Source organism: Panthera tigris, chromosome B2, assembly GCF_018350195.1.
Source record: "Panthera tigris isolate Pti1 chromosome B2, P.tigris_Pti1_mat1.1, whole genome shotgun sequence".
In the NCBI taxonomy this organism is placed as follows: Eukaryota; Metazoa; Chordata; class Mammalia; order Carnivora; family Felidae; genus Panthera; species Panthera tigris.
In genome coordinates this window covers 137,943,248-137,968,506 of record NC_056664.1, presented here as the reverse complement: position 1 = coordinate 137,968,506, position 25,259 = coordinate 137,943,248, and the positions used below count along the sequence as shown (strand labels likewise).

Sequence of the window (25,259 nt, the reverse complement as noted above, 5' to 3'; positions counted from 1 at the left end):
TGGAGGGTGACAGTCAAAGGCACCCCTACCTTTCTAAGTTCTCTACGCTTCAGAGTAAGAACCACCGTTCTGGACGTGCTGCAGGCCTTGAACAAGGACAGATGGAGAAGGGGTGATAGAATGATACAGCCCTTTCACTCTGGTTATGAAAGTTCTTAACACTGGTAAGGAAGTGAGGGCCCTCTGCTCTGCCTTTGTGTTGCCTCTCAGGAGTGAAAGAAGCCTATGATGGACTTCTTCCATTTCTGCTCTCTGAGCATCCAGTGGGGGTGGGCCTGGCTGTCTGTGAGGCGCCATAGCCCATCCCTGGGAGGAGGGCATCAGAGGTCTGAGCGGGCCTCGAGTGGATGGTTATTTTAATGGACTTGTGGGCCTTGTCTGAAAACAGGTGAGGACGCCCTCTGCCGGTATTTCAGCAATGAGCGGATCCCTCCCATCATCGAAGAAAGCTCCTCGCCCGCATACCGTTTCTCAAGGCCCACAGCGGAGAGGCAGCTGGTCCGAGGCGCGGACTATGTCCGAGGGAGCAGGTGCTACATCAGTTCAGATCTCCACAGCAGTGCCACGATTCCATTCCAGGAGGAAGGGACCAGAAAGAAGCCGGTGGCCGCGGCGGCCAAGTCCTCCTCTACAGAACCGTCCCTGCTGGTCAGCTGGTTTACCCGCCTGAAACTGTTGACTCACTGAGCCCTGCCCTCCCTGGACTCTTCCCTGTCTCCTGTTCCCAAGTGCCTTGCTTCCTCAGTTGACAACCTCTTCTGGTTTTCATCCACAGTATTACATAGTGACCTTATGCAATTTCGTTGTTGTTTTTTTCTTTTGGAAGTTGTATACTGCCCTTCTTGGAATCTCGAAGTCATTGGATGGGAACAAATCCAGAGGATCTTAGGTGTTGGCTTGTGGAGGCAGAAGGAGAGAAATGAGTAGAGTCGGCTTTTCTTGCTTCCTTAGAGTTGGAACACAGAGACGCTATATAAACTGGGGCCTTGGCCGGGGATGGTATGGCCATTATGAGGCCATTGTCAGCTTGGGAGGCGGGGCCAAAATTGGTGGCCGTTGTCACACAGATGTGTTGGTTTGTGGTCCAGCTTCTTCACCTGAAAGAAAGCCAAGGGAGAAAACCTTTTTGTGTTGATTTTTCAAGCTATGTACTGTATTCGTAAGTGTAGCAGCTTTGACTTTGAAATAACATGTAGCATGTATTTCATGCTGTTTCAAAGCAGTGGGTTAAGTGTAGGCCTGTTACACTTGGTCATACCCTTGTCATAACCATCTCCGTAGATGAGTCAGTTAATGCAGAAACACGTGAACACATTTAGATAGGGCTTATTACACACAAGGAAGTTCAGGGTTATTTGTGAGGGGGGTGTTATACGTTATTGTCTTTAAGGGAAAGAAGCTATAAGATTTGCTGACAGCCAAAGTATCATGCAGAAAAATGAAGCAACAATATTTAGGTTTATGAGAGATACATCAGTTTGCATTTTGACTGTTTAATGCCTGTCTTCCAGAAAAAAAAAGGCAGTTCTTCAAAATTGTACATATTTGCTAAATAGAAATCTCTTGGAAAGTCTCACGGTCACTCATTTTCAACTAGCATCAGGTATTTTGGAAAAGTGTGTCTGGATATTAACTCTTGTTTAAACTGAATGTATGATATTTTGTTAGAACAGAAAAGTACTATCTTGTTAATTTAAGTGTTTTAAATATAGTTGTATATTTTTCTTACTCTTAGTCACATGTAATTTGAAATATCTTTGTTTTGCGTCTTACATGAAGTTAATGAAAAAGAGTGTTCAAGGTGTTTTCAGATTTATAAGTGACCACTGTGGCCGATGCCAGTGTGGGCGCTGTCGTTAAAAAACAAAATAAACCTTCCCAAGCATTTTGGGATTTTTATGAATTAGAACTGGGGGGGCGTTGAGGACACGCGGTACAGTAACATTACGTTTGGGAACTTTTCCGAGGTATGTTCCTGGGCAGAGCTGGTATCCCTTCCTCAAAGACACGCCCCTCCCCACACACACCCCTCGAATTGTTGACTTTGCTGAACTGCCTAAAATTCAACAAATTAGAGATTTCCCGGAGTTACTAAACATCTTCCTTTTAGAATGCCTCTGGTGGGGCTAAGGGGATTGCATTCAGTCCGGCTCTTTTCCTGTCGGCCTCTGAGGGAGTTTCAGCAGAAGGAGGCTGAAATGTGTGATTCTGAGGCTTGGAATGTGTGATTCATTGGGTGCTTTAAATACAATGTAAGGGCCGAGCTCGGGGGTGCGGGAGGTCTGGTAACAGGGCTCTGGAGACTAGCAGAGCAGCTATGGAAAAGGAGAAGCGCCAGCCCTGGCCCATTTTACCGTTAGCTTGGGCTGGCTTTATGCCCAGAGCAGGGGATGGCAACACTTCCTCTCCCTCCCTGGAGTTAGGAGGGTTCTTAATGCTGAAGTGCAGCTGGGGAATGAGTTAAGTAAATTTTGGAGGTCTTAGCTGGAGGTTGACCCCCTTTGGAGAAAATGCCACTTGTGATCAAATGACCATGCTCAAAATGCGTTTTTCAGAAGTCAGTCTTAACTATAGGCGGTGCCCAACTTCAATGACTGCACAGGTTTTTTGTTGTTGTTGTTGTTGTTGTTCCCTCAAGCCCTGATGGAAGACCAGAGAAGTTTCTGGGTCCTCTACCTTTGCTCAGTCAGATGCTACAGCCTCGTCTTTATTTTTATTTGGGGTTTTCCCCTGAATTGTGTTCGAGAAATAGATTAACTGCTTTAAAAAAAAAAAAAAAAAAAAAAAAAAAAGGTATGTATCTCTACTGCTGAGATACATAAACAGTAGTTTAATACTAATTTCTTAGAAATGACATGGAAACTGCTCACCTCAATAGTAATTTAATGGTGGACATGTGCCAGCAAATGAAAATGTGGAATGATACTTTTCGACATGAAACATTAAAATAGTGATTATTTTTTTTAACTCTACCAGACCCAACTCAACACCCAGCCCTTTTTGTAATAAATATCTTACAACATGACTACAGTCATCAACTAAGAATCATGGATGATGAAACCTATGTTCGCACATAAAAGCATCACCTGCATTCACTTTCACTATTCCAAAATGAAATTAATAGGTAATATAACCACCCTCTATACACACATATCAATCTAATGTTCTAAATGAAACATAAACAGATATGAACATTTTATAGTGAAATAATTATTTTACTATGTAAATATTGTCACATGATTATATTACAACATGTGTGGCAATAATGAAACAAGGCACGTACCCACGTCTTTAGATAATATTGCCGTGAATGCGGCAGGTACGAATGGAGACTGGTAGCAGGTGTGCTGTGTTGGCGACTCAACACCAGGAACATATTGATGTCAGTAATAGGATTTTCTAGAATGTGGCCAATTATTGATGAGTTTGTAGATGGAACAGAAGTCTGTGAGAGCTGCGCCCATGTAGTGCTTACTGGGTGCCCAGCATTGTTCTAAACACTTCCCTAACCACTTTATGAGGTGAGTGTCACTGTTCTTCCCATTTTACAAACGAGGGAGACATCCGAGGGTAGACCGCCGATAGCCGCAGAGCTGGGATTAAAATCGAAGCAATCTAGCTCTGCCCAGCTTGTGCATAACCACTTCACTGGACACGTTTCTCTCAATTTGTGGAGTAATTGCTGGAAATCCCAACGCCTATTCAAACTGGACTAAAAATTCCCTGTGTGGTTATAGATAAAATGAGATTAAAGACCCAGATAATTCTAAACTGGGTTTCCATCTCCATGAGCTGCTCGGTGGCACAGTCGAATGCTGTGCTGATGGGAAACTGGATCCAACCAGTAGGGCTCAGGCAGCACTGGGTCTCACCTGTTGGACGCCAGTAGTGAGGCTCCCGTCACATGTCCCAAACTGCCGCTAGGACAAGGTACTGTTCTCTTGAGAACAAGCGATTTAAAAGCAATTCTATTGTCATCATTGAGTGTTTCGGTCTTCATGCTATATCCTTGCCCGCTGTCTATCTCTGCTTCTTTCTCCTTGCTTCTCTACCCCCAAACCTGAAGTTTAAGAATCAGTTTTATGGGGGTTATTTTTGTTTTTCTTTTCCTCCCCCCAAAAACCAAGCATTTGTTGCCACCTGTGGCCCAAAGACCATGAATGTTACCAAGTTTCAGTTTGTTGGCCCTCAGAAAACCCTAAGATACTTACACATAATTTTATCCCCTGAAGAACTTAAGTAAATTTCTTTGACATTTGAATACTATCGGCAAAGAATAAACATCATGCAGCTTTTTGTGCCACCAGGGGCGTAAATGAGTTGGTCATTTGGCCTAACTTGGAGGTCTCCATGTGTCTGTGACTAGTCTTTGTGGACACACTTGTCCATTCACGTTTTGCTCCAGCCTTGTGACCGAATCTCTGCATTATTTCCTTTGATGAGACTACAAACCACTACCTTAGAGATTATATGGAAGGTGAACTTTTTTATACATTCATGCTAATCACCTGGAAAGTGAGTATTTAAAAATCTATTGATTGAAAACTGGCTTAAATAGTACACAAAAACACTGACGTTTTTTAAAGTTTATTTATTTATTTTGAGAGCGAGAAATGGGGAGGGGCAAAAAGAGGAAAGGAGAGAGAATGAATCCCAAGCTGGCTCTGCACCCTCCATGCAGAGCCTGCGGTTGGGCTCGATCTCACAAACCACGAACGAGATTACGAGCTGGAATGAAGAGTCAGGGGCTTAACCGACTGAGCCACCAAAAAACACCCTTCTGATGCTCCTTCAAATATGTGAAGGCCTTGTGTGTGCACAAAATAACATCACTCAGCAGGAGACCGTCACACACCGTCTTTGAGAACCTTTGGGGCACTCCCCTTACAGAAATGCGTGTGGTGTCAGGTTATTAAGGACAAGATTCTGATTGTACCCCGATCGTCTTAGGCATACTCTAAAATTCGATGACAGCATTCTTGAAGTTCATCTTCACGTGCTGCCAATTGACAACAGACCTCAGGGGTCAAAACCTGTGAGGCTGTGGCCAAGATTGTGGGTTTTAATCCTACATTCTCCCCTGGATCCTGCCCAGCGCTCTGCAGTCACTGCTCCTGGGAAGATGGGTGACAGTCTGGGCATTCATGACATGCTCACAACCAGATATTACACACAATGCTTCTTTATGGAGCTTCTTGTCTCTCCGAAAAACTGTGAAACTGAAGCTGTAGGAGAAAATTAAGAAGTAAATCTCAAAGGCATTTAAAAAAGAAGAGATGGGGCGCCTGGGTGGCTCAGTCAGTTGAGTGTCTGACTCTTGATTTCAGCTCAGGTCACGATCTCTCAGTAAGTGAGTTTGAGCCCCATGTCGGGCTCTGTGTTGACAGCTCAGAACCTGCTTGGGATTCTCTGTGTCCCTCTCCTCCCGCCCCTCTCCTGCTTGTGCTCCCTCTCTTTCCCAAAATAAATAAAGACACATTAAGAAAAAAAAAAAAAGAATTCTTTTCCTGAATTCCAGGGATAGGGATATTCTCATCACTTTCTCTTCCCTTGTGCAGAACATTGTAAGTACTCAAATGTTTGTGAAGGAATGACTAAAAGGAGAGAAAGAAACCAGAAAACAAATTACTCTTTTCTTGTTCTTCCGCAGACCAGACCAGTTATAAGGGATTTACCCTGTAATTCTAATGTTAGGGTGACAGAGACCAGATTTTAAGACATCCCTTCACCATATGGACATACCTTGGTCTGAACATTTTGATTATTTTAGGGAAACATGAAAGAACTTTAAAAATAAATTTAATATAAGGTAATACAGTCTCTGAAGTTTAGAAATTGTCTTTTAATTTTTCTCACTCATAAATCTCTCTCGTCAATTCCATCGGAGGCTGTGCCAGGATATGAGTGGAGAGATTGTGGGGAATTAGGGCTAATTTAGAAGTCTTTGACTTTTGGAAATTGGTTGTAGTTAGAAGCAGCTGGGGGCTCAGCTCTTGAGGTCAGACAATCCAGCTGTCCCCCTTTACCACTTACAACTTTGTGACTTGAAGGAAGTTACTTATCTCTCTGCTCCCCAGTATCTACGAAATGCGGATAATAATAGAATCCACTTCATAGGCTTATGGGGGTTAAAGGAGATAACATTCGTAAGGCCCTTGGTATCGTGTACCACACAGCATTTAATAGATCTTGACTTTTGTTGGAATATTCTAGTAATAGTAGTGCGTACACCATCTTAACCTCTAGTAAATAAGACATTCCAGAGCCGGTCTATGAGGAATTGCTCATTCTTTTGTCCACAAGCAGCAAAAGAATCCCTTTGTCACACTGTCAGAAAGCCGCTGTGCTGTGTGTAACCTGTAAGTGTGGTTTTTCACTGGTACACATCTCAGTTGCTCAGAAGTTTTGGCTGAGTCAGAACTCAAGTGATAAAAGCCTGTCTCTGATGGGGCACATCCAGAACCACAGTCTGGCTTTAACAACCAGCTTGACTCATCACCAACATGCCTTCTCTCTTTACTTCCCGCAGCTTTCTTCAGCAAAACTGTGTAGGAAAACAAAATCTGCGCATTGGCCCGTGTCCTGTTTGGCTGAATGACTTCCGCCTCTCATCCCCAGTTTCAAGTGGTACCCCCAAACTATTTCTGTGTCTCATGTGGTTAGAAGAAAAGGAATCATGTAGAACAGGACCCATTTTGAAAATTTTCATGAGAAGGAACTCTTTACATAAATATGAAATGAGTAGATTGTGTGTTGCCTTTGCAGAAGCTGAAAAAGACTGTCCTTGGATGCCTTTTCCAACTAATGCTGTGGTCGCCGGGAGAAACCGTGGGAGGGACACCAGGGCTGGAAGATGATCTTTAGGCCTGGCTTTCATCTGTTTTATGGAGCTGTGTCTGACTTTCAGCCATCTGGGCATGTGCAGTGTATCAGCCAAAGGGTCAGCACACACACCAACAGATGCTTAGCCAATATAGACACAGTGGTTGTGGATATTGTTTCTGGAAGAACTTTTGTGAATTGCCCTGATTGCCCATGAGTCTCAGTTCATTTATCTGTGACATGGGACTGGGGTGGGACTGTGAATTTTACACACACATTTCACAGTGAATTTCCCAGCCCCTTTGGTGTCTCTCTTGTGTTTGTGCCTCTCCTCTGTTAGGGGAACCATGTGAACGTATGGCTGTTCGCCCATGTTAAATAAAAACCTACATAATCAGCAGTCCACACAATCCAACTACTACTTTGCAAAAGCCCCAAGGAAAGAGATCATACTTTTCCCCCTTCTTTCTCTTTCTAGCAAAACTCAATTCTCTTCTGTACCCTGTGTCACAGCTGTATGTTGTACTAATTATCCCCCTCCCTGGAATTCTCACTACCCTGAACACCTAATGTTCACCCCCAACTGTGATTATACTCATCTGTTTATTTCCTAGGAAATAACCCATTGAATTCCTAGGAAAAAATATAAGACAATCATGGTGGATTGACTGAATTGGCATTTTATAGTATTTGTGCTCGTGGCAATGCCAGTGGATGGACAAGCATTGCCCATGGGCATTCAGATCAGATGAGCAGTTAAAAAAAAAAAAGAAAGAAAGAAAAACCAAAGCAAACAACAACAATAAAAACTGGAACCTGATCTTTGGAGAAAAGAATCAAATCAAGACCTTTCAAGCTTTGCTTCTCCTTTTGCTCTTAGGGCATTTAAATAAATGGAAGAACATTGAAGCAAATCTTGTTTAGAGTAGTACATTTTACTTGGAAGTGCTTTTTTCAGACTTCTCAATGAAGGGATGCCACTGAAATGCCCCCTTAGAGTGTATTCAATGATGTGAATTGAATTCTAGACTTTAGACAACATAAAATACACATGTCGAGGTGTAAGATTTGGTTTGTGTGTTGGTTTTAACTAACAACGAGTTAATTTTAGCTAAGACTCTTACACCCCTTACTTAGCACTTACTTTCAGATTCTTAAATCCTGAGAATGGATTCATCCTTCCAGATCCAATCACTGGCGTGAGTCCCAAATTCATCCCTATGAGGCTCTCTTTGATCCTACTCTGGTCATAATTAATTGGTCTCTCCTGTTTTCTATAACATTGAATCATCCTGTTAGATGTTTGGCTCTCCAGATTGGATTATTAGCCCTTCTAAAGCAGAGTCTGTCTAACTCACATGGTAGGCAGTAGAGCAAATATTATTGAAGTAACTAGATGGAAAAATTAATGACTATAAAGTCAGAAAAAAATTAGGAAAAATTATTAAAGTTTTCTGTAATGTAGAATTTCATTACATTGGCTCTCATTCTAAAGGAAAACATTATACCAGGTGTCAGAACTCAATCGTATTTATAGGAAGAATAAACCCAGGTTGTCAACAACAGCTTCTTTGGTTACAGGATTACAGGAACTGCTGAGAACGTAAGCTCTCAGAAGTCTACAGAGGACTCATTTAAGACTCATACAGGCAGTTTCAAATTAGGCATAGAAAAATGACTAGTTGGAGAGTAGGGGCCAAAGAACGCTCCTATAAACTTAGGTAAGGCCAGGGACCATTCCGGTTTTATGACGTTTTGTCGAAGGAGAGTATTTGGACCTGAGAAAGCCAAGTGTGTAAATAGGAAAGCTGTTGAGTAGACGGTGTATATTCCTAAGGGCCTTCATCTCGAGGGGGTGAGTGAAGCACTCCTGAGAACATTATTGCTGTGGTTTACAGACAACCACACGGTTGCTATCATCTGAGACTGTGGGAGTGTGGTTTTACAGTAACGTCCTTCGCTCATGGTGACACTGGGCTCGCCTGGGTCTGTGGGGTTCTACTTTACTGCTCTATGAAAACAAACAGGAATTCTGCTCCCCCAGGAACCTACACTGAAAAGATAGGTAGCAGGAGATGTTCAACTATGATGCAGTTCAACAAAGGAAAAAAAAAATGAAGAAATATCAGATACTTAAATAAATAAATAAATAAATAAACAAGTCCTTTGCAAATCACAGTTAATGATGAGGATTACTGGGCCTCCTTCTGGTTGCATGTCCCCCGTGAATACATCTGGGCACTTTTTTTCAAAAGCACTCTCGCAGAATTAACTGAAAATGTGGACTACACTCATTATATGGGAAATGGAATTGAATTCTACTCTTGGCAATGGAAAATCCTTGGGGCACGCAAATGGCAATGCTCTGCTTTTGTTTTTTTCCCTTGCATGGGGAGCCCTTGTCCTGAGCACCCCAGGAACCCCCGCCCCCCTCTCTGTGGGCCTTTCTTCTTCTTGCCCCTTTTACCTTTGGCCCCCGGCTCTGCTCTTTTGCCCTATGTTTCCCTGATGCAGCTGCAATGGGAGAAAACACAGCACATTTATTTGGCAGTTAGGGAAATGAGCAACCCAATCCAGCCCATGCAGCTTCATGCATGTGGAGTCTCAACACAGTCTTCTGAACAGCGTGGGGAGATGAAAACGCCCCGGCAAGGAGGTAAGAGCAGAGGTGAGCAGTTACCTGATGGCTTCCCCAGAGTTCGGGGAAGAACCATTGTGGAGACTTTCCGCTGCTTCTTTGTTTTCCATTTCATCGATTTCTGCTCTTTTATTTTCTCCGTCACTCCATTTCCTTTGGGTTTATTCTGGCTTGTTTTGTTCTTTAATGCTTAGGTTAGGTTCATGCTGAAACAGTTCAAGTATTTCAGTGACTCAACACACGAAGAGTTTATGTGATCTTCACGCAGAGTCCACTGTGGATGGTCCAGGTTGGGCAGCTCTCCGTGACAGCCTTCCTTTGACCAGTGACTCAAGGACTCAGGCTACTCTTATGTTATGGATTCTCCAACTTGGGGCGTTATCTGCCTGGTAGGTTGAGGTGCAGGACCTGTGAAAGTGAAGCTGCATAAACCAACTTAGCCTAGAAATGATGATCACGGCCACCCTCGCTGCAAGTGAGGATGGGAAAGGGATATCGGTGAAGAGTAGTAGTTTCTGCCATGTTTCCTGAGTTGGCTACTTAGCTCATTAATATACAACTCCTAAAATACTAGTACTTAAGACTGTAAGTTTCCCTTGAAACATCACTTTTGCTGTATTTCACAAGGTTTGGCATGTAGTATTTTCATTATCATTTAGTTCATTAAATGATATTTAATTATCATTTAAAAACTAATTTTTAATTCCGTTATGACTTGTTTTTCGGTCCGTGCATCACTTTGAAGTCTATATATTTTTATGACATTGGGATGGGGAAGGATCTCTTACATAAGACAACAAAAGGACCAACAGTAAGAGAAAAGGTTGATAGATTCAACTACATTAAAGTTAAGAACTTCTGTTTATCAAAAAGCACCGTAAATGAAATAAAAAGAAGGCTACCGATTGAGAGAGGATACATTCTAAGGATTAGTATTAAGAATATGTAAATACTTCCTACAAGTTGGTTAGAGAGAGACCACTCAGTACAAAAATTAGCAAAAAACATTTTTTGGAGGATCCGTGGGATCTTATGTGTATTGCTGATGAGACGTTAAGTTAGCATGTAAATATTCATATATCACATGACCCAGCCATTTCATTCCTGGGGACGTCTTCTGGAGAATAAAATGGTTAACTACCTGAGAGGTAAATGCTAACATGTCAACGACTGATCCCCTACAAGCTGATATCCCCAAAAAGGAATGGGGCTCCTACAGAGCTCCATGGAAATTGGTTATGAACCGTTATTTAGGACAATAAAATCTGATTCAATGTGAGGCTTAGATCCTATTTCCTTGGTGCTGCCAGGGGAAGAACTGGTTGCTCCTCACCGTGAGTGCTAATGAGGCAAATCCCGCCGCTAGCTGGCCATATGTCAGCTGCAAACACAACCCCTAATCATGCCAGGGGAGGGCCCAGGCCTTTTTTAATCATGCAGCTTAAAAGCCCCACGATGTTTAGGGGCTCTCTTCTAGGCTCTGAGGTCGGCCTTCGTTAGACTTCGGTCTACTGCCCTAGATGAAACTGACAACAGGGACCTGCATTCCTTCCACGCTTTTCTGAGTGACCCCAACAAATGGTCTCAAGGGGCCCATTTGTGCCGCTTGGCCATTTGCTTTTGTTTGCACAATACAACCTAATGTCCACCCACAAAATAATGTGGACGTGGTGGTTTATTCGCACAATGGAATAATCTGCAGCAAGTGAAAACGAATGAATTACAGCTCTTCACATCAAAGATGAACTTTACTAACATAACGTTGAATGGAAAAAGTAAGTGCCAGAATTCAACAAATAGGATAACACTCTTTATGACATTCTAAAACAGCTAAAACTGAAGAAAATATTATTTAGGTATGACATCTAAATGGAAAGTGAAAAGAAAGTAAATGAGTAACACCAAGCCCAGGATGTTATCTCTGCTGGGGTGGTAAGAGCATGTTATGGGCTAAACAGTGTCTTCCACACTCCAAATATATATGTTGAAGTCCTGAATCTCTGGCCCTCAGAATGCAATCATATTTGGGGATAAGGTATTTAAAGACGTAATGAGGTCTTTAGGATGGGCTCTAATTCAGTATGACTGGTGTCCTTATAAGAGGAAATTTGGACACAGACATGTGTGTGCCCAGAGGAAGGACCATGTGAAGGTACAGGGAGAAGATGGCCCCCTAGAAGCCAAGGAGAGAGGCCTTGGAAAAAACTGAACCCTGCTGACATCTTGACAGCAGACTTCCTGCGTCCCGGGATGTGAGAAAAAGAATGTCTGCTGTTTAAATCCGGTCTGTGCTACTTTGTTATGGCCGCCTGAGCAGACTCACACACAAAGGGCTGTGCAGCGTTATTGGCTACCATTTCAAGATGAGTCATGAAGAGACACAGTGGGTCCCTATGGATTGTGTCCTGCTCACTGGAGCTTCTCTGGAAAGATGCAAGAAGGAACAGTGAAGAGGGAATTTGTCTTCCGGCTCCTCCCAGCTCCTTCGCCCGTCGGTCAGGGTCTGCCCATGGAAGTTAGAGTCCCTATACTTTCGTGTTGGGTCACTTAGCCTGTTTGGTGGCAGCTCAAGAAGCCAAAACCCATGCCACGCAGTGTGGCCTTTCATCTGGGTCCACTTAAAGGAGGAGCTAGAAATCTGTATGTGCAGGTGGCCAGCTTGGTTATGTGGTGATGGTCCAGGGGATGCCCTGCCCTTGGAAATGGGTGCCCAGGTGAGTTGGGCAGGTGTGGGCAGGGGCTTGAGCAAGTGGCAGGGGTCTGAGACCGGGTTGTCCCGAGAGGGTGGGGGAGGTGCACAAAGCTTGTGGCAGGTCAGTAATATTCTAGCTCTTGGTTAGCATAGTGGGTGCAAAGGTATGTAATGGGTACATAGGTATTCATTTTATTATCTTTAAAATGAAATTTAAAAAAGTATGAGAAGGACAAGTAGGGACCAATGATGATGATGTGATACAAAGAATCTAAGATCAAATGATGAATAATTCAATTCCGTGTTCCTGAGTTTGTTTTTCTATGTAAAAGACAATAGTTGTTTTGCAATTCTGAGAACCTCTTATTCTTCCTACACCCAAGAAATTAGTGGACTATTTTGAAAAGCTAATTTAAACCTATTTCAGGAAGAGAAAGAATCAAATCCAACTATCGTAAAAATCCAGCTATTGAGTCTGATTAGTTTTATTAATAAGCTATTTATTGTTCCAGATGTTAAAACACAATGTACAATACATTTGATTATAGAAACGTTTCTCTTTAAAGAAGGTCTAATAAAATAATTGAATACGTATGTGTCTAATTTTCAAGACTTGCAAATTTCTTATGTTTCATTAAAAGGAGAAGAATTGTTACATATGCACGTTTACATCCATTGTGAGTGACTCATGTGGCTGCAACATGCAGCCATGTGTGGTTATCAAGGACCCTGAACTTGACAAACATTCCTGCTTTCCTTAACATTCCTTTCCTATTGCCTCAATTAAATAACACACAAAAAAACCATCTTTCTTTAATTTTCTTTGTGGCAATGCCTAAATTATTTTATTAGTTATGCAAAGTTGTGCACCCTGTGGTTGACTTTTCCTTTTCTTTTGTAATTTACTTTTCATTTGGAAAAGAGTGAAATGCTTGATGCATTGAGGTGAAGGCTAAAAAAAATCAGCCATGCACAGTACTAGTCATGGTCACTGCAGGAAACAGATGACACCCTCAAAAGGGGTCATCGACGAGAGTCTGATGAATGGGTTATTTACAGAAGTGTCATCAGATGCAGAGATTTCCTGAGAGACAGTTGAAGCATCCCAGCATCAGGAGGAGGGACCATAAGTTAAAGGAGGGAGAGGCCCCTGGAATCCAGTGAGAATGAGGCAGGAGAGGGGAGGGGATGTTCACTGGAAGCCATGATGTTTGGTAGAAGATCACTGCCAATGCAGAGGAGGAAAGGAGGGAATGAGAGAGAGAGAGAGAGACAGACAGACAGACAGACAGAGACAGAGAGAACAGTGTTTCCCGACCTTCCTCTCCTTCTGTCAGTACCTCTGGCCATTGGCAGGATACAACCAGAAGTCAGAGGGCAGGAGAACCTGGTTGATGGAGTGGTTCACGGAGGGCAGCTTTCTGTGGCCCAAAGCAGGGGTCTTTGGGAAGAAGCACCTTTGGGAGAGTGAGAGACAGATGTGAAGGGACAATCAGAAAACATTTGACACACTTACAGGGCAATTGCTACAGTAGTAAACATATTTTTTTTTCAACGTTTTTTATTTATTTTTGGGACAGAGAGAGACAGAGCATGAACGGGGGAGGGGCAGAGAGAGAGGGAGACACAGAATCGGAAACAGGCTCCAGGCTCCGAGCCATCAGCCCAGAGCCATCAGCCCAGAGCCTGACGCGGGGCTCGAACTCACGGACCGCGAGATCGTGACCTGGCTGAAGTCGGACGCTCAACCGACTGCGCCACCCAGGCGCCCCAGTAAACATATTTTTAATAATTCTTTTGAAATGGCACACAAAGTACATTGCCCTTCATGTTTTGATAATTGCCATATTCGAAGACTTTTTCATTCTTCCCTTTAAAATTTTAGCTTTTGATAACTTAGTCCCATTTCAAAAATGAGGAGCTACATAGGCGAAACTTGTCTTTGGATTTCAGGAGACCATTGTCATTTTTGACCCTAGGGACTGATGGGGGAAAGGGCGGTGGAGGGAATGTGTGCTCCTCATGAGGAGGGCAGAATGCTAAGAAGCATGCACACAAGCAGGGGAGGAGCAGAGAGAGAGAGGGAGAGAGAGAATCCCAAGCAGGCTCCCTGCTCTCAGTGCAGAGTCCAATGCAGGGCTCCATCTCATGGTTCGTGAGATCATGACCTGAGCCCAATCAAGAGTTGGACACTTAACCAACTGAGTCACCCAGAAGCCCCCTGTAATTCGTAAGTGCTTTAAGATTGCCTTTTAGTGGGAGGTTTCAAGATTGTTAATCTGTAATGTAGAAAGCTATCTTTAGCTAATAATGCATGATCTCACACGCGTGATCTCACGTACACGTGGAATCTTAAAAAAAATAAATAAAAGCAAAATACTAGCTCATAGATCCAGAGATCAGATGGGTGGTTGCTAGTGGCAGGGATGGAGACTGGGCGAGATGGGTGAGGGGGGATCAGAAAGAACAAACTTCCAGTTACAAAATAAATCAATCCTGGGATGTAATGTACGGCATTATAATAATAATTAGTACCAGAGAATAATACTGTACTTGCATATTTGGAAGCTGCTAAGAGGGTAGACCTTCAAAGTTTTCATTACAAGGAAAAAAAATTGTAATTGTGCGTGGCGATGAATGTTAACTAGGTTTACTGTGGTAATGATTTCATAATATATACAAATGAATCATTGTGTTGTACACCTGAAACTAACAGAATGTTTGCTATCTGTAAGTTATCCCCAACTAAAAAAAGAAAGATGTCTTTAGGAAACTTAGATATTTCAAGATGAAATAGACAAAGTGCTCTGCTTCATAAACCTGGCTGCTTTTTCACTGTGCCTTTTCAAAGAATTCTCAGTGGTTTCAGGGATAGATAATAGAAGGAGAAGGAAAGTTGATACATATAAATAGGATAAAAAAAAAACTGAGTGAGTCCTTAGCTTGCATGGAGCAAGATTACTTTTTTCTTCCCTGGGGAAAAGAAGGAAGCTCCTAGGGTGGATGTTAACTCAAAGAGTCCATTCAAAAAAGCCGTTGGCTCCCTTACTCCTACGCATCTTTCTTGGGAAGGTTATGGCCCTCTGTCACCAGGATTCCTGACTCTCCAGGCTGCGGTGGAGCCCTGGACACCCTCTTTCTGCATAAATCACCGGGGGCTGAGATTTGCTTCCTGTAACACCAGCAGGACGAAAGGGTCTAAAATCTGAGAGCAATGCCTGAGCAGACCCACAGCGCGTGTTGAATGGATGCGGAGAATATTTAGGTGGAATGAGGCTCCAAACATGTAAGATTTGGAGGGAGAAACATTCCTAGAGCCAGATGCTTCCTGGAGAGTCCTCTCCGGGTGTGCTCTTCCCAGGAAAGTAGGGGGTGTAGGGTAGAAGGGAAAAAGTAAGGAAGAGGTTTCCAAACCGAATGTCTGTATCACTGGATTTTATGTCTTATTACAAACTGATAAAGAGGAGGGGACATCCTGAAAACCTACACCGAGTCTAAGAGGTTTCCCACACTGAGCAAAGATCTGTTAGCTCCAGGAGGGCGAGGTCTTAGCTTTCCTGATAGTCCCTAGAATCTAGAAACATGTCTGGCATATTCCGGTGATGGATTCTCTTGTAAGTGTCTCTTGAATTTGATTATTCAGGAGGAGGAGAGAGCTTCGAAAACATTCCTTGGTCATATTGATGCACCTTGAAGAATCCTCCTCCTTCTTTAGGAGTTTGGCAGCTAAACAAAGTTTTATATAAATATTTTTAAGCCACTGCCTTGTTGAACTTCGCCAGATTTCTGGCTTGCTAACCTCGCAATGACAAGGCTAACATTGTTTTATAATTAGACTTATGGCTCTCTACCTCCTTAGAAGATTATAAGGAAATTCCAGAAACTCTGTGGGTGCTACCATATCAAGCATTCCAGAGAGCAAAGCAAAACAAAACAAAGCGTAGTCTGCCATTATTCTATGATGACAGTTACTGTCAGAAGCAGAAGGGCAAGAACATTTTTCATTGAATGGAACTTATTATTTGGTGGAAAATTACTGAACCAAAAGACTCTCCTGAGGAGGAATACTGAGGAGCATTTGAGTAACAACTTTCTGCCATGACCCCTTGTTTTTCTCTGCTCTGTGGCTCCTTACTCTTTAATCATGAAATGTGATTTCATTTTTGGAATCTCAAAAAAGATGTAAGGCAATAAGCCACAAAGCTATGACATTTCTTGCAAAAATGTGCACAGCAAAGGTAAAAGCTTCCTTTCTGTGTTTTACTCGACGCACTGGAGTAGTTCACAAACTAACAAGCGTCAGGCTTTGCGGATCTTGGCTCTACACCTCTTTCCAAGGAAAAATACTTGCCAGGTACAGTACTCAGCCTGCAGGAAGACCTCCACCGATCTCCTTCATCAAGTGTGTCATTTCCCCATCATCCCCCTGTGTAATTTCCTCACACACTGAACAGAGAGGACATGGGATACCAATGGTGATACTATGGAAATGACAGCGTGTGACTTCTGAAAGTACCCTCTGAGGTAGGTCATAGAGGATGTTGATGCTTTCACCTTGCTCTCTCTTGGACCACTAAATATGGGGGAATCCAGTTGCCATGTTGGAAGGGCACTTAAACAGTCCTTTGGAGAGGACCATGTGCTGAGAAACTGAAGGTTCCTGAAGCACAAATGACCAGTCCCAGATGCCATCCCAACAGTAACCTCACCTGAGATCCCTAGTCACCCAACGGACTCTCCCCAAATTTCCTTCTTTTTTAAGATTTTATTTTTTCAAGTAATCTGTACACCTAATGTGTGACTTGAACTAACAACCCTGAGATCAAGAGTCACACACTCCACCGACTGAGCCAGCCAGGCACCCCCATCCCCAAACTTCTGATTAACAGACACTGGGTGGGAAAATAAACGTTTATTGCTTTTCCAAACTGTTAAATTTTAGAGGCTTTGTTATACAGCGACAGATAACTAATATACCAAGTGATGAGTATTAACCTGGAATTAGAATTAGCCATTATGAATGGTCAGAATAGACGCACGTATTCAGATAATAAATTGTTTCTGCAGTGTATAATTTCTGCTAGGATTTAGGAGGTCAAGGGGATGCAAGGATCTTGAGTTTGGGGAGGCTGATTTACCAGCGGGGCATGGGTTAGAGTGGGGCGTGAATGATGAAGGATGAGATACACAATGGGGTAGGGAGAGAAATGTTTGTCTTTAAAATTCCTACAACCTTAATAATGACTAGGTCTCCGAAGGTAGATCTAGATAATAAAGGCTAATCCTTGAAGAGTAAAAATAGACATTCATCCGAAAAACGCAGATGTTGAAATGTAGGCTGTCAAGGTTGAACTCTGGTGGGACCGTCACTCATCACATGCCTACTCACAGTAGAGACTGACCTTCCATTCCTGAAGTGCTCAGAAAACAAATCTCAACTCCTTGAAGACAGAATTTCAGGTAACCACTACCAACTATTTGAAACGGTCATAGGTGATAAAACTCTTAAGGGGGAGGGGCCCCTGAAATAGGATTTGCTATCATCCTTCCTTAGAATATAACAAGGAAGGGAGATACTGTCTCAAGGCCAGAGGCAAGAACCGTGAACCGTAGTTCCACTCACAGCAGCTTGGGCTACTGGGTCCCAGGGAGAGCCCTGGTGCTACAGCACAGCTCGTTCCTGCACTAATCACGGTGAAGATGTTTTACAAAGCACTGTCGGATTTGTGAGAATGTGCGGGACCTGCCCACAGTGAGCTGAGAATGATGAGTGGAAAAAGGACAGGCAAGTGTTCCCAGGACAAATTTGCACTTCAGCCCTGGGATGCGGAGCCTCAGCCTCATCCGTACAATGCGGGCTCACCTGTTAGGACTAAAGGAAGCCAGAGTGGCCCCAGTGATCACCTAACTCTCAGCAAATGCAAACACACATTTTCTTCAGAAGAGGCTTCGGGGAGAGGAAGGAACTGGGGGAAGCAGCAACACCCAGGAAGCTTCAAGTCTGTTGTCATATTCTGGTTCTTAAGGCTGCAGGCTGGGTCGTGCTTGTATTTACATGTGTATGTAGCACTTTTATTTTTTTTTTTTTTTATAAAATTTTTTTTTTAACGTTTATTTATTTTTGAGACAGAGAGAGACAGAGCATGAACGGGGGAGGGGCAGAGAGAGAGGGAGACACAGAATCGGAAGCAGGCTCCAGGCTCTGAGCCATCAGCCCAGAGCCCGACTCGGGGCTCGAACTCATGGACCGTGAGATCGTGACCTGAGCTGAAGTCGGACGCCCAACCGACTGAGCCACCCAGGCGCCCCATGTAGCACTTTTATTTAAACCAAATATAGATACACAACTAAACAACACTATCTGCCTTCTTTACCTGTCCCCAGAAAACAGATTGAGGGGTTCAGGCAGGTGAGATCAGGTGTAGGAGTTGAGTTATCTGGTTCATCTTGCTAACCTGTTGAGCTGTCCTGACCACTTCTGCTTCAGAGAAAATTAGGACCCGAGGGTTCTGGGGGGGAGCAAAAATGAATATGACAGGTCTCCCTAACTGAAAGTAAAGATCTGGAAAACGTCTGGGGCAGAAAAAAGGTTGTAGTTGTGAGATCCACTTGAATGGAAAAATGGAGTTGGGGAACGAAGGAAGCCTTTATTAGTAATAAGAGGTAATGTGCTGTTCATTCCTTCCACTACCGCTACCTGATAGGTAAGGACCTCCCGTGCCCCCTCCCCTGACAGTTTTCAGGAGAGGTGGTGTATTTGATTTGTTCTGTTGTGTGACAAGAGGTAGTAATAGTAAGAAGAAGGCTGTTTGTTCCTCCACACTACAGTATCCGTTTAAATACATGTTCTGATTTTATGATTCAGCCTCTACAGATCTGAGTTCCTAGTACTTTATACTTTTGGACTTGTCCTTTCTCATGGATGCTGCTGGAGTACAGCTCTGAGACCAGGGTTTTTACGTCACCTTTTTCTTCATCTTTCTAGAAATTGTCTTTTAGTTTCCTACCTTGCTAATGAGAATGCAAATGGCACAAACCCTACTGAGCACAATTTGGCAATGTTTAGCACCATGGTATCTCCCGTTACCCTTTGATCCGGCAATCACGCTTCTAGGGATTTTTTTCCCCAGGTTTAAACATGTTTAATTCCAGTATAGTAACGTACACACACTTTTAGGAATTCATCCCCAAGTTACAACTGGCGAAAATACAAAATGCAACAAATATGCACAATGGCATCCGTTGCGGCGTTACTTATGATAGCGGGTAATGGCACGAGGAATATTAATGTGCACCGGTAGGGGACTGGCTGAACACACTAAGGGGCATCCACATAATGGGAAGCTACCAGGCAGTAAGGGGTGATGAAGCTCTGTATACTGCTGGGGCATCATCCCTCCATACAGTACGTCTCCTGATATATTAAGCACATGGAAACAAGGTATGCCCGCCCCCTTTCCTCTTCACCTTTCTTTGGTGGGCAGATTCCGACTCATCCTTAAAACAGTCCAAACAACTGCCTTCTCAGAGAAAAGCGCTCCTTTCCATTCATCCTCAAGATGGATCAGGTGCCCTTCCCCTCTGCTATCAAAATAACACTGTGCACTCCCTTGTCACCGCACTCCCTGAATTGTGCCACAACATAATCTCTGCATCTGTCCGCCGGTCCATGTGAGTACCTCTTTGAGAAAAGGGCCCTCAACTGGTTCATAAAACACCCAGTGATTGATGAATCCTAGCTGAGTGAAGGAATGACTACACGGAGAACATCAACAAAGGAGTTTGAACTTTAGGTGAGGAATCGAGGACCTGGAAAAGGATTTAAAAAAAAAAAAAAAAGACATTGAGGAGCGCTTGGGTGGCTCAGTCGGTTAGGCGTCTGACTTTGGCTCAGGTCATGATCTCACGGTTCGTGGGTTCGAGTCCCACATCTGGCTCTGCACTGACAGCTCGGAGCCTGGAGCCTGCTTCGGATTCTGTGTCTCCTTCTCTCTCTCTGCCCCTCCACTGCTCATGCTCTCTGGCTCAAAAATAAATAATAACACATTAAAAAATTTTTTAAAAAGACATTGATTTCAACTTACTTTTGAAAGATAAGAAGGTATTTATTGATTGCCACAAAGATACGAAGGTACAAGTGCAGGGGAGAGAGTTGTCCAGTCAACAGTCCGTTTGGTGGAGGAGGGGGAGGCTTCTCAGAGGAGGTGTTACCGGAGGTGAGACTTGAGGATTCATTCATTCATTCATTCATTCATAACAGAATTTACCAAATACTATTTGATAGGCACTGCGATAGAGACCAAGAGTATAAGATAAACAGGTTTCTGATTTGGGAATCAGACAGCGGGAGTGGAGAAGACATTCTAAGACAGGAAATGACTCTGTGGGTACCCTGGGCTGCGAGACAGTAAGGCTTTCAGGTTGGTTACTGAGCATAGAAGGATAATACGTGCAGCATGTCCCATGTGAGCTTAGACTGAAGGGACAAATGCTACGTATCCCTTGTTTTGAGACTGAAAACTGGCATGAGAATGGCGACTACACTCCAAGTACAGTGAGCTTGCTATGGGAAAAGGTGCTTGCTATGGGGAACACCCAGAATTTTAGAAATCTTTGAATTGCAGTATAATCACCATGGAGCAGTTGCCGAAGTCTTCTTTATATGTGAAATAATGATGATGATCCCTCAGAAAAAAGGCATTAATTCTGAGTTTAATAATACATATGTTAACCTGGCCAAAGGCATGATGATACCAAGACCATTCTTTTCGTTTTGGGGGGGACACGTGTCAATAAGAGGTAAGCATAAGGCGATGTTGCCTTGGGAACTCACATAAAAGCATACATATTAGTGCTTTGAGCAGAGAGAGGTCAAAACCCTGGAATTCACGTTCCCGTTTTAAAATAGAGTAGATAGTCCTCGCTTTGCATGACAATGCAGGACCATTAGTATGACCATATAAGCTGACACTTCTTATAATCAATGGGAAAAGTTCTTACTCTTCTGTCAACTTGGAAAAATTTTGTCAAAACATCAAATACTTTCTGTCAGCTATAAATATATAGGGAAACTTAAAAAATAGTAAAACTGATATATTTAATACTATATAATTTAGAACATTATAAACACTGAGAATTAAAGTGTTTTACTTCTTTGCAAAGCACTTATCGAAGGCGCCTGGGTGGCTCAGTTGGTTGAGCGTTGAATCTTGGTTTTGGCTCAGGTCACGATCTCCTGGTTCGTGGGACTGAGTCCCATGTTGGGCTCCATGCTGACAGCGTGGAGCCTGCTTGGGATTCTCTCTCTCCCTCTCTCTCTGCTCCTTCCCTGTGTGCACACTCTCTCTCTCTTTCTCAAAGTAAATAAATAAACACTTAAACTTATCAAGAATAACTTGTACAGTGCTTGCCTTCTTTGAATCTTTCCTATATCTTGAAGAATTGTCATGCTTCTTTCCTAAGTTTGAATTAGCTTCCGACATTTTATCCTTTGTGCTTTAATGAAAAGTTTCTCTGAGAGTTCTTTAATGCAATTTAATTTATTTATTTAGCCCACACCACTTCTTTTAGGACATCTTCGTGTTTTTTTGTCACAACTTTCGTCCTCACTGATGTGACTGACTTCACCTCATTCACTCTTTGTCTGCCTATCAATAGTCTCAGGACGAGAGCAGGGTCCACTTTCCCATGGTTGGCTGTTTCTTCTAGAACTCCACTCACACTTATTTGACTGGAAATTTACTTCAGCCTTATTACTTTTTGTTTCTTTGCCTCCCTTTTGTTTTGATGCTTTTGATTATCCCTTTCTGTGCGCACCGTGCTGGCTGTGAGTGAACTGAATGACAGATGCAGTGATCGATCACTAATAGACATGGAAAAAGGGGTGCCATTGGTCACTGATCATGAGATGCACCCGTTATTATGTAGTGATTAGGGGACGGAGAAGCTACCAACAGCTTGTGCTCCGTGCAATTTCTCACAGTTAACATCCTTCGGTAACTGCAATTTGCACCGTTATTGCACAATGGGGGTCATTTAAACCATAATACCTGAAATTCATGCATAATGGAAACTTACAAAGTGTGCACTACTTGTCTGTGAGGACAGTATCCAGATGGGTTTTTATATCTTAATTTCTGTGATGACAATCATACAATAAAGCCACCTACATATTATCATCCTAATACATTTTTAAGTTTATGTACAAAAAGCTACCATTGCTGATTGAGTTAATCCCGGATATAATTTCTCCCCAACCTTTTTCCTTCTCTGGGTCAAATATGATCCTAACAGCATTTGTCTTCCAGCATTCTTAATTTCAAAAACAGGTGAAACTTACTGATGTGATCTTGAATTCCATATTGACCTTATTGTTATGTTAACGGATCCCTCAATGTACTTGCTGCCAGTCATGGCCTTTTTTCCCCAAGATTAATTGATTAATTAAATATAATTTCTTGTCAAGTTAGCTAACATACAGCGTATACGGTGTGCTCTTTGTTTTGGGGGTAGATTCCCGTGATTCATCGCTTACATACGACACCCAGTGCTCGTCCCAACACGAGCCCCCCTCAATCAATGCCCATCACCCATTTCCCCCCTCCCCTATGTGCTCTGCCCCCCCGCCCCCATCAACCCTCAGTTCATTCTCCTCTCAGTTTGGACTCAGTCTTTCAAACAGAGCTAGGGATTTCCCCCCTTCATCTTCCTTCTCCCAGTGTCTGTGAGAAGCTCTCTGTAAACTCCTGTCAGGGGTGGGATGTACAGATTCCAGAGAGAGAGAGATGCTGGGACCACCCTGTAGGAGGGCTGTTTGACATTCATTGCACAGACCTGGGGAGCTACTCTCCCTGTGGTGGGACCAGAAGTTCTGCCTCAGGCTCCTTGGTGATGCTCAGGGTGTGTTTTGTGAGTTTAGCACTGGTTCCTTCCTTGCTGTGTGGAAGAACATTAGAGCAGTGAGCCCAAGCGTCACACAAGGCTGAGAGCAGTGAGCCTTCAGGCAGAGGCTCTGGTGTTATTTTCCCCTTAAATGCAGAGCTTAGGGCAATAGTCACATCTTAAGAAGAAAAAAGAAAAGAAAAAAGGGAAAAAGCGGGGTTAGATTGTCTTATTGCGAGGATGTTGATAATAAAAGGAGAAATTTGTTCTAAGGGAGATTTCATTATAGACTTGCTGACAATTAACTGGGGAGTTGTCTGACTCAGTCCTGGGTGTTTTCTGGGCGTTGTCCTTGCAGAGAGGAGAGCCCCTCCAGCCTTCCAGTCTCTTTGGGGTCCATATTTCTCCTGTTCCTCTGCCCTCTTGGCTGGTGCAGCCTGGGGCCTAAAGCTGGATAGTTTGGCTCAGAGTCTCAAAATATTTTTACTGTTTATTATCAACATGTAAAAATCTTCTCCTCTTCACTTGGGTCTGCAAAATTTTAAATCAGAAATGTCATGTCCAAAAAAAGAAAAAAAAAACACAACAAAACCTCAGCTACACTTTAGCTCACTTCAATTTTGGCTGCTACGTGCATTTCCTGGCTTCTTGGCAACCCACAAAATGGACATATTTGAGACAGTAACAGCATAATCATTGAGAGGTCATGGGTGAATATTTTAGGTTTCAGAAATTTCCTGAAATTTCCAGAAATTTCCTGAGTTGCTAGCTATGTGTGAACAAAATTGAAAGCTGGCATTTTACCAAGAATTATAACCCAAATATACCACATATTATTATAAATATTTTAAAAATCTCTAAATATAGACTCAAGCAAGAGAAAGGCAAAAGGCGAAAGATAATGGACCGTGCCTGTGCACCAGAGAAAATGAACCACGAGGCTATTCTGACAGGATGCCCCTCAGTGTAGTCAGTAAGGGGGGCGGTAGCAGCTCCTTCCGTTGGATACTTTCAAGAAGCTTAGAGAGGCTGCTCCATAACTACTTTTTTTCAAGAGTCACAATTCCCATCTTGATGAGCAGAATGAAGGCAAAAAAAAATGCAGATAAGATTAAATGTCCTTACAACTTGCAGCCCATTGGCAAATACCTGAGATGGGCAGAATGGGACATTTCTCAAGGGACCCGGGACTGCCATAATGTTAATGCTTTGCTAGAGGCAAAAAACAACGTTGGCTTTACAATAGCCAGACCTCCAGGATCCTGTAAATCTTTGGTAATGTATGAAAATCCCTTTGGAAACCTCCTGTATCCCTACCCCCTTCCCCAACTTAAAAGTATATAATCAACTCCTCACAACCCCGGTGCAGCTCCTTCTTCCCATGGGTCCTGTCCCCGGGCATTAATAAAAACACTTTGTTTTGCACTAGAAATGCCTCAAGAATTCTTTCCTGACCTTTTGTGCGTATGGAATCTTATCACTTTAAATGTCAGAATAAGTATTCGATGTAAACTAGGCATTAAAATATGGCATCAGAATTATTTAAAGTTTTCTAAACAGGACCCCTAAGCCTATCTTAAGAAACAATTGTTACATTCGTTTTGTTTTATTTTTAAGATAGGCAGACCTCCACATGCAGTGTTTTATTAGATGTGTCTAGAGTCTTGGAAGCCCGACTACCCCACCTTCTCCTACAAATGGACCTTGAGAGCTTGTTTCAAGGTTCTAATGGGAGAGCACAGCAACTCATATACCCTTGACCAAAGAAGATCCTCCCCTATCTGGAAATGTCGTCCTCTTGTGCAGAGCGCCCAGCTTGGGGACGGATGCACATGGCCGGGTGAGGGAGGAAGGGGACCCCCACAGGGCTAGCCAGATTAGCTGAGTGAACCCTGGCAATCCGAGGGGTGACAAATGTTGCGGCCAGATCGCCCTCGCATCTGGCACATCAGTTTTATAACTGAGCTCCAAAGACTTATTTATATTTGATGCCAGTGCACATAAGGAATAAAAAACAGAAAGGAAATGGTCAGAAATCTACACATCAAATACAGAGCTTATTTTTTAGTTCCTCATCCCTGCCTTCATCACAAATTGCTACAAATCTTAGCTCATATATTCATAGTATAGGAGTCAATTCTAGGAGACCTGGCTACAGTTTTGGCTCTGCTCCAAATTCTTTGAATTTAATCAAGATGCTTAGTCTTTGGTTGCATTTCTCTGTTA

General features: G+C 43.0%; 1 protein-coding gene across 5 annotated transcripts in view; it reads left to right on the top strand.

The window, feature by feature from the left end:
• CNKSR3 (CNKSR family member 3) overlaps positions 1-1,885 on the top strand; it is an 83,702-nt gene extending 81,817 nt beyond the window's left edge. For all 5 annotated transcript variants that reach the window (XM_042987355.1, XM_042987358.1, XM_042987356.1 and 2 more), the window contains one exon: positions 389-1,885. In XM_042987355.1, the coding sequence (XP_042843289.1) occupies positions 389-687 (299 nt within the window). In that variant the 3' untranslated portion in view covers positions 688-1,885. The remainder of the gene's footprint in view (positions 1-388) is intronic.
• Positions 1,886-25,259: the final 23,374 nt, after the last annotated feature.